Below are 9861 nucleotides of genomic sequence, written 5' to 3'. Positions count from 1 at the left end.
CCTTCGGATGGACACTGTTCCACTGAATATTGACAAAGTATGCCTGGCGTGTTGTGGTTCATGGGGTCACAGAGTCGGACACAACTGAGCGACTGAACTGAACCCCTATATAGTTCTTGTCTCTTGTCCTGTTCTTGGTATTGTTATATTACCCCTCTATGTGTTGCAAACCTAACACTGCAGTGTTACAGTTGTTACTTTATATAATTCTGTCTGTTAAAGGCTTGCAGGCCCTTATCAGGGATGCCATTTCTAACCGTCTGTGCAAAGCCAGTGTCCCACCCTCTTGGGTCAGATATCTGTATGACCTTGTCCCTTACAGGTATGCCTCGACCGTGCTCCCTATGGAGCCAGCCAGAACCCCAGACAGCGCCTCCTGCCAACAGGCACTCCGTAAACACTTTTTAACATGGGTTTTATTATAGAGGTTATGCAGCAACAATATGAGTTTTCAAAATGGGCAGTGATGAGTCACGTGCCCAAGTTGAAGAAGGGGCTCCCATATACTAGGCAGCCAGCTCCAGCCTGGGGGTTCCAGCAGTGGAGGGCAGCTGTTGTTCAGTCACTCAATCGTGTCCGACTCTGCAAACCCATAGACTGCAGCACGCCTGGCTTCCCTGTCCTTCACTGTCTTCTGAGTTTGTTCAAATTCGTGTCCATCGAGTTGATGGTACTATCCAATCATCTCCTCCTCTGTTGCCCGCTTCTCCTGCCCGCAATCTTTCCCAGGATTCTGATGCTTTCCCAAGAAGTGGGCTCTTCGCATCAGATAGCCAAAGTACTGGAGTTTCAGCTTCAGCATCAGTCCTTCCAATTCAGGGTTGATTTCTTTAGGATTGACTGGTTTGATCTCCTTGCTGTTCAAGGGACTCTCAAGAGTGTTCTTTAGCACCACAATTCGAAAGCATCAATTCTCTGGCGGTAAGCCTTCTTTATGGTCCAACTCGCACATCCGTACATGACTCTGGAAAAACCATAGCTGTGATTATACACATCTTTGTCTCTGCTTTTTAATTCGAGGTCCAGGTTTGTCATGGCTGCTGGGCTCTTTTATTCTTCGGAGACGGAGTTCTGACCTCCGGACAGCAGACGGCGCGCGTCCTGTTGGGAAAGCGGAAGCGGAAGCGCCTGCGCGCGCAGGCCGGGGGCGGGGCATTGAGACCCCGCGATAACTGCGCTGGCGCAGAACGAAAAAGCCTTTCTGAAGAATCGGCAAGATGGTGAGTGTTACGTTCTCCTTGTATGTTCCGGGTTCATCCGGTACCATCCGAGCTCTGGCCCACAGCGGAGGCCGAGGTCAAGCCGCGAGGCTGCGGCCCTCTCCTGCAGGCCTCTGGAACTGCCGGATATGGGGGTGTGGGGCGGGCTTGCTGGTTGTCAGGATGACTCGGGGCAGGGAAGGCCTGTGTCTGCCCGCTTGTCCCAGCCGAGCCCCCGTAGCCGCGCGGGCCGCCCTGGACCGGGTGTGAGGTGGTGCGTGCCCACGGGCTCCCATACCGGCAGCGCCGCGCGGTTTTCGGCGGGAGCCGCGGGCCCATTGACCTCGCCGTGGGGACTGGGGGTGGATCTCGGGGACCCGCTCACCCCCGGCCCGGCCCGCGCAGGCGGAAGTGGAACAGAAGAAGAAGCGGACCTTCCGCAAGTTCACCTACCGCGGCGTAGACCTCGACCAGCTACTGGACATGTCCTAGTAAGTGGCGGCAGGGCAGGGGTTTGGCGGCTGGAGGGGTCCCCAGGGTGGACTGAGAGCTGCAGCCTGACCTGCGGTCGGATAAAAATGAGTCCTTGAGGATTGAACTGGCTTTCCACGAGTCTCTCTCGGACGTTTTGGCGTCCACTCGGACACGTAAAGGTCGCTCTAGACCGCGAGCCTTACAAGATAGGGCAGCCGCGACTGGGATTTGGCACGTGGGCAGGAGTTTGGCGACCCTTGCTCTAAGGTTTGGCCGGAGCTGGAAACATCTGGGTAGGGTGGGTGCGAAGCCCGGGCCCCGGATGGGAAGGGAGGCTCGTGACGCCAGGGACGCCCTTTCTCTTAGAGGTATGCGCGGTCTGGGGCGGAGGGGCCGGCTTCCTAGGGGGCACAACATAGGGTCCTCATCGGCCGGGGGCTTCTCAGGGTGGCCCCACTGCTCGTTTCTTGAGGCTAGCAGAGCAGAGCGGGGTGTCCGCGAGTTTGCAACTCCCCGAGTCACCTGTTTTCCCGGCTCGGCTTCCTCGTTTGTAGATAGCGGAGCGGGGATTCTCGAACTGGAGAGCTCCCGCTCGAACGTTCGGAGCGGGTACTGTGGGCCCTGGCCGGGCGGGGAACGTTGCTCTCATGAGGAGCTCGGAGCTCCTCGTGAAGCAGGAGTGTTCCTGGTGGGCTGTGGGGCTGGGCTGGGGCTCAGACCGCCCACTCTGTGCCCTCGCCCGCAGTGAGCAACTGATGCAGCTATACAGCGCGCGCCAGCGACGGCGGCTGAACCGCGGCCTGCGGAGGAAGCAGCACTCGCTGCTGAAGCGGCTGCGCAAGGCCAAGAAAGATGCGCCGCCCATGGAGAAGCCCGAGGTGGTGAAGACGCACCTGCGCGACATGATCATTCTACCCGAGATGGTGGGCAGCATGGTTGGCGTCTACAACGGCAAGACCTTCAACCAGGTGGAAATCAAGGTGCGTGTGGGATGAGCTGGACCCGGGGGTGGGGCCCTGCCACCGTGCCTCCGCTGACTATCCCCCACCCTTCCTCTGCAGCCTGAGATGATCGGCCACTACCTAGGCGAGTTCTCCATCACTTACAAGCCCGTGAAGCATGGCCGGCCCGGTATCGGGGCCACCCATTCCTCCCGCTTCATCCCCCTCAAGTAACCTGCTGGCCAATAAAAGCAGAGATTTCTCTAGTCCTGAGTGCGACCTGTTTTTACTTCCCGTGGGTGCTGTGACCCATCAAGGCTCCCAGGAATGGGGCTGGGCATGATCATAAAATCTGGAGGCTAAGGTGAAAAACGGGCCAGAGCCAGGCAGAATGTGACCTGGGCTTTCCTACTGTAGACACATCCGGTCTCAGGTAGGTTGAAGCTAGAGATCAAGCATACTGGGTTCTGTGACAAGTCCTGGGATGTCCAGGGACCTGTTCTGCCTTCCCTATGCCTCAGCCACTCCTGGACTGAAAGCAGCATTTCCCCTTTTGGAGCCCCTCTTCCCGAGTTGCCGCAGTGGGCCCACCTGCGAACAGTAACCTGACCTCCCTCCCCCCTGCTCCAGCTTCTCACACCTTGCCCACGGTTCTTCAGTGCCCTGGGCAATCAACCATGCTGCCCATGTCTGTCCCTCTTCTTGGCTTCCCTTGTGCTCCTGATCAGCTTCTAAAGATCTTCCAAAGTAATTCCAGGGCCCAACCCTTGCATTGAGCTTCCTGGGGTGTTGTGTGGGTGGGATCACCCCCATCTACCATGTTCCCTAAAGTGTTCCTGTCAGGTGTTACTTCCTTCACGATGGCAAAGATGGCAGGTACATCGGTGAATAGACAGGGTGGGTAACTGTCCAGGGAGCAGTAAGGCCCTAAGGGGTCTGCAACTGGCAGGATGGGGGAGAACGTGGACAGGATTCCCAGGCTGGAGCCAGAGCTGGTGGAAGGTGAACACAGGGGTGTGTCTTGCAGATACTGAGGTGGCCTTGAGACATCCAGGTGTGCTTGGGTTTGGTATGTGAGCGATGGCCGGAGTCTGGGTGTGGAGATAGAGCACACAGGTGCCTTCCTCTCCCCACAGTGGCCACTGCTCTGAGCTCATTGATCTCTGTTTTAACATAATTTGTTCTTACCGTTAATGTCTGGGGGTGGGGTTGGCACAGCATTGTGCGAGCCTAGTTCCCCAACCAGGGATCTAACCTGCTCCCCTTGCAGTGGGAATGTGGACTCAACCACATGACTGCCACAGAAGTCCCCATACTGTTGATATCTTGATCTGGAGTTTAGTTGAACAGAAAGCACGGGTCACTGTTTATAACCTATCACGGAGAAGGCCGGAGACAGTGTGACAGCACTGAGACTAGGCTGTCTGCAGTTTGTCTAGTAGTGTCCCTGATTCACAGGGTGCTCCTATAACCTGCTAGGGAAAGGGGCAACCTGGAAGGAACAAGGCTGATAGAAGTAAGCAATGTCAAAATGCTGCTGGACGTCCAGTCCATGCCCCCATCCCACCCAAGCTCCTGCTGGCTGAGTGGGGACCAGTGGGCCTGACCTAAAGTTGGCTGGAGGGAAGGGTGAGGGGAACAGACACCTGGGTGGTTGTAGTGAGGAGCAGTGAGGCTGCCCACTGGTTCATGGGGTAGAACACTCTGGATGGCCCCCTGCACCCAGTCAGGCTTCAAAGGGACCAACTAGAAACTTGTGCCCATCATGTGAGGCTTGGGTGTCAGGTGAGATTGTTAACTGTCTGCTTATTGGGCTATATGGGCCAAGTTCACTTCAGACCAGGAACTGCCTGCCTGGCCCCACAATTCAAGAGGGAGGGCAGGAGTGGGTGAGCGTTTGCTATACCCTCGATTGTCTATTTTGGGGGTTTCCGTAATTCAGAAAAACACATGTGCTGAAGTAAGCATGTTTTTCACATTGAATTCAAAGTGTATATAGAGGGGTAACTAAGTCACTTAGTTGGGCCCAACTTTTTGGGACCCCATGGACTGCAGCCCACCAGGCTCCTCTGTCCATGAGATTTTCCAGGCAAGGATACTAGAGTGGATTGCCATTTCCTTCTCCAGGGGCTCCTCCCAACCCTGGGATTGAACCTGGGTCTCCTGCACTACAGGCAGATTTTTTACCGACTGAGCTACAGGGAAGCCCCATATAGAGGGGTACCTTAGAGCAAATTTGCCCCTTTTTGGAAAGGAGTTTTTTGACCCTGAACTTGTACAAGTACAGTTTTGGAGCCTCCAGGCCCCTGCAGGTGCAAAATGCGGGTACCAAGACTGTGAGGCCCTCCACCCTGCTGGGTGAAGAGGCCCTGGTAGAAGTGGTGATGGGTGTGGTGTCGGGGTGGGCAAGCATTGCCATCTGGCTTTGTAAATAAACTACACGTGTGATTAGGGGACAATGCAGATTAATACCGCAAGGGGAACACCTTTTCCTACGCAGCTAATGGTGCGCGCAGCAGCAGCCAGGTGGCGCCCTACTCCGGGAGAACTTTTGGAGGTCCAAGGGGCGGGGCAGGAGTCCTTGTAGACTCGGATGGCCTCTCTCCGGTCCGCTGGCTCAGGCCACGCCACGCTCGTGGTTTGTCCCGTCTCCTGAACATATCCTATTGGTTCTGTACCCCCAACCCTGCGGGCCATCTGCACCATCTCAAAGGCGGTTCCGTTGCTCGACCCTCGGCTCCCTGTCGGTCAGAGTCAGCTGCCTTCAGAACTGCTTCCCCAGCGCCCCACTGCTACTACCCTGGCCGTCAACCTAAATGCGTATCATCCTCCTGGAACCTCCCCAGGTTCCAGAAGAATGCCTAGGGTCCTCCGTGGTCCATGAAGTCCCTCCTCCCCGCTGCTCCTCATCCTCTCCTGACTAGCTCCCCTCTCCCAGCCTTCCCCCGGGCTCCGCTCTCCGCCCGACGCCCTTCCTGCAGATTCCCAGCACCTGCTTAATGAGGCCAGCCCTCAGCATCCTGGCCACAGCAGCGCCCCTTACTCTACTTCCAGGAGTACACTAGGACCGATTGTTCTCTACTTCCCAAAACTTAACAGAGCTCGAGATAACGTCCCCTCCACCACCCTCACCATCCTCCCTTCTCCACCATCCTTCCCCAGCTTCCACTTATCTGGTACCCCCCGCAGTCCTCCGTCTCCCAGCGCCACTCACGGCCGTTTTCCCTGAAGACACCAGAGGGCGCCTATGAGCCGCGGGCAGGGGCGCGTTCCTGCTCTGACCATTGCCCTGGGGGCTTGCGCGGCCTCACTCGCCCCTCCCCCTCAACCCCCTCAGCTCCAGCTCCCTCTTTGTTTTGGCTGTTCCACCTGCCCGGATGCTTACCCTTCGAGTCTCCACTCAAGTGCACTTTCTAGCAGCCCCTCAGCTCCCGGGCTGTTTCCTCCTCGGCACCCTCCTCTACGAACATGTTCTCTTGTTGACTGTCGGCCCCTCTCCACCCAATGTCAGCTTCCCACAGACGGGTTTTCACTGTTTTGTTTCATGCACAGGGCCTAGCACACAGTAGGTGCTTAATAAGTATTTGGTAAATTACTGAAACCTTGTTTACTAGTGGTGTCGTCACACCAGTTCCCCACCCCGCCCCGGCCCGTGCCCAGCGTCCAACTCAGAGCTCGCAGCCAATGTTTGTTGAATGACTAATGAACGGAACGCGCGGCCCGGTACGAGATCTCCATCCGTGAGACCACTCCTACCCCCGGCCCACTTCCCAACGCCGGACTTCCTCCGCAGCTCCCGCGAGAGCTCCTCCTCCCACTCGCCCCGCCGGAGCCCCTCCCGACCTCTAGGGTTCCCCAACCCCGTTGGACCCCCGCCCCTCCCCCCTCCTCCGCTCACGCTGGTCCCCGCCCCCACCTCCCTCCCTCCGGATCTCACACCACCCCTCCCAAGTCCTCAGCCCTCGAGACCCCCGCCGCCTGCGCGAGTCCTCCAGGCCTCCCCTCTTTAGCCCCCTCGGCTTTAGAGACCCCCGCCTGCCCGGATGTGTGACCCCGCTCCGCCCCTTGCTCCGCGCAGGCGCAGACGCCCTGGTCCGCTCCTCCCACCCCACCCCCAGCAGTCGAGGGGTGGGGCGCGGGCTGGTGGAGGTGGCCACAGCTCCATGGGGCTCCTGGGGCTGCTGAGCCTGCTGCACTCGGTCTTCTTTGGGGACCAGGTAGGCCGCGGGGATCCAGGTCTAACGGGTGGGGTCTGGGCGTTGGCGCGGCTGGGGCGCGTAGAGCCGCAGCCGGGAATGCAGTGAGGACCGCGAGGACTGTGGTCGTGGCATCAGGAGGCACCGGGGCACGCGCAGTGAATCTCCGCGGGTCTGGGGTCTTGCGCGATCGCTGTGGAGACCGTTGCCAGGGAAACCGCCTCAGGTCGTTCGCAGGGCTAGAAGCCCCTCCCCCGCGCCGCAGTCAACCTCCCCCGACTCCCGGGTTTGCGCAAGCGCGGTCACTCGTGCCCAGCCTAAAGCCTCTAAGAAAGACTCCCTCCAGACCCCTCCTCATCGAGCGGACCAGGAGACTGGAGGGAGAGGGAGGCTGCGGCGGGGGCGAGCTGTGCCGAAGCTCGTCAAGCACAGGCGGGTAGAGGGACATGCCACGCTCCGTGCCTTTCCAGGCCTCAGTTTCCCCCTCTGGACGCCAAGCGTATGACTAACATCACCCACGCTGATGTTAATACTAATGTCCATCCCACCGGGCCCGAGCGCTTTGCTACCTCTGACATCCGAATCCTGGAGCCATCATTCCCTCCTTAGGAGGAAACTGAGGCTGGGGGATGCAGCGGGGAGCCCCCAGGGTCATGCCTAGAGCTGGGCTGGAGCCTGAGCCCGGAGCGGATACGCCCGCATGTGACACAGCCAGGAGGCCGGCGGGAGCTATCCATGGTGCTGACGGGCCGCGCGCCCGGCCCCTCCACTCCCGGGAAACTGAGGCCCAGAACCGCGGTCAGGCGACTGGGATTCGGGGACGCGGCCTGGCCCGGCCGGCTCCACCCCTCTCCCACCTCCAGTGGCATTTTCTCCTCACCTGTCAGGGCCCTGTTCAGTCACCCAGCCTGAGCCCATCTCTGTGGTCTCATGACCATCTGGTGTCTTCCTGTTCCCATGCCCCCATGATCCAGCTCCGAGTCAGGGGCCACTTCTGGTTCCGTCTCCAGCCCCTGACACAGCTGAGGCTCAGTAGGGGAGGGCAGAGAATCAAGGGGGCAGAGATGCTCGAGGTCAAGCTCAGAAGGCCCAAGAGTGAACGGACCAAGTGCTGGGGTGGGGGTGGGGAGAAGACAGCCCTGTGCACTAGGAGGTGCAGATGATAGCAGGGATGGAGACTGGGAGGGGACCCCCCTCAGACCTGGGCACTGCTTCTCAGCACCTCCCAAGACTGAGCCTGGGGTTCTGGGAGCCTCTGAGGGTTACGAAGGCTCTTGTGGTTATAGAATTTCCAGTGATGCCACATTCTGGCTGTGCCTCAGAGATTTACAGGGTCAAGTCTTGGGCGATGTCAGAGACATGATGTTCCAGAGGCTTGGGGACAAGGGCATTTTGCCTTGGGGTATCAGCCCTCAATACATCGGCCACCTGATGCAAAGAGCTGACTCACTGGCAAAGACCCTGATGCTTTGGAAGTTTGATGGCAAAATGAAAAGGGGGAGGCAGAGGATGAGATGGCTGGAGGGCATCACTGAGTCAATGGACATGAGTTTGAACAAACTCCAGGAGACAATGAAGGACAGGGAAGTCTGGTGTGCTGCAGTCCATGGGGTCGCAAAGAGGCAGACATGACTTAGTAACTGAACAACAACAATCTAGCCCTCATGTGCTCTAGCCTTCCAGGTCAAAGACACACCCAGAGTGGTGAGAAATGCCCAGGGAGGATCTACTGGGACTCCTGCATGAATTTAGGCAACCTGCTCCCTGCCCTGAGCCTCAGTTTGCCCCGTGTATGAAGATAGGACTAGTCACTGGACCCTCCAAGTCCCTGCCAGCTCTAATGTTCTGGTTAAGGACAGTGCTATTTGAAACTGGGTGGGGGAGCTAAGACTTCATCCCATGGGAGTGGGGGCAGTGATTCTCCAACCCACCTCCCAGTGAACAAAGTGAGAAACTGAGGCCAGAGAGAGACGTGCCCAAGGTTGTACAGGGGAGTCAAGGTGGAGCTGAAGCCGAGGCCCTGGGCTCTGTTCTCTCCCCACCCCCACTCAGCCCCAGGACTCCTCTATGGGGACTGCCCTTGCTCTAAAGGCCTCATCATTTTCCTGGTCCAGCCCCACCACCCTCTGTCCTCTGTGGCCCCACCAGAAGCCTGTATGCCTCGAGTGGGCTCTGATTTTCCCTGGTTCCAGGCATCAGACCTGCTGTTTCCTCAGCCTGGAAGGCTTTTCCCTTCCTTGATCCCATGCCCAATTCTGATTCATTCTGAAGGGACCCAGCACCCATGTCCTCTTCTCAGTGCAGCCTTCCCAGCCTCTGGAAGGACTTCTTCTGCCTGCTGCACCCCCTTCTGAGCCCTGTAGGCTGGGGACAGCAATGTCCAGCTCTAGAGGCTCTGGGACAGTCAAGGTCTGTGTCCTCTCAGGGCCCTCAGCACTGTCGTCCCAGGATGGGGCACACGGGGCCTCCTGCAACTCACCCAACAGGAAACAACGTGGTCCTTTTGTCCTTGGCTGCCCCTCCTGTCCTGGCCTTCCTCGCACCAGCCCTTGCAAGGGCTGCAGCCACCTTCCCATTTTACAGAGAGAAATGGGAGGGTCTCCAGGTGAATGATTGTTTGCTCTGGTCCCCCAGCCAGGAGAAGACGGAGGCAGGTCCTGAAGCTGTGTCTTGTGGCCCTAGTGCTTCCTTCATAGCTTTGGGCACCAGGCAGCCTGAGCCGCAGCTACAGATTCGGCTTCTGGGTGTCAAACCCTCAAGTGGCCCCCAGGGACTCATTGAGGATCTGATACAGCTGGGGATGGGTACTTTGGGGACCCCAGACCTACCCCTCCTCCGGCTTCCCTTATGCAAGGCTGAATTGTGGATTCCACCTGGGACAGAGTCAGAGAGATTCAGAGAAAGCCAGGGATAGAGGAATGTGGGGAGGGATATGGAGTCACGGAGGCGCTGACACACTCTGCCAAGGAAGCGGGGAGAAATGCAGGGTCCCAGGTGCATGCCTGCCCATCCCCCAGCTCACCTCCCTATGCTAGTCAGGACCCTCGAGGC

The 9861-nt window shown here is 58.3% G+C and overlaps 2 protein-coding genes across 3 annotated transcripts in view; both read left to right on the top strand.

The window, feature by feature from the left end:
• Positions 1–1025: 1025 nt before the first annotated feature.
• On the top strand, positions 1026–2880 carry RPS15 (ribosomal protein S15). The gene is made up of 4 exons (XM_027546589.1): positions 1026–1220; positions 1605–1690; positions 2419–2653; positions 2735–2880. Exons 1-4 carry the CDS (start codon positions 1218–1220, stop codon positions 2846–2848), a joined length of 438 nt encoding a protein of 145 aa, XP_027402390.1. The 5' UTR covers positions 1026–1217; the 3' UTR covers positions 2849–2880.
• Positions 2881–6700: 3820 nt separating this feature from the next.
• Positions 6701–9861, top strand: part of APC2 (APC2, WNT signaling pathway regulator) — a 26130-nt gene continuing 22969 nt past the window's right edge. For both annotated transcript variants that reach the window (XM_027546586.1, XM_027546585.1), the window contains exon 1: positions 6701–6831. In XM_027546586.1, the coding sequence (XP_027402387.1) occupies positions 6778–6831 (54 nt within the window). In that variant the 5' untranslated portion in view covers positions 6701–6777. The remainder of the gene's footprint in view (positions 6832–9861) is intronic.

This window comes from Bos indicus x Bos taurus, chromosome 7, assembly GCF_003369695.1.
Source record: "Bos indicus x Bos taurus breed Angus x Brahman F1 hybrid chromosome 7, Bos_hybrid_MaternalHap_v2.0, whole genome shotgun sequence".
In the NCBI taxonomy this organism is placed as follows: Eukaryota; Metazoa; Chordata; class Mammalia; order Artiodactyla; family Bovidae; genus Bos; species Bos indicus x Bos taurus.
This window is presented reverse-complemented; position numbering and strand designations above follow the sequence as displayed.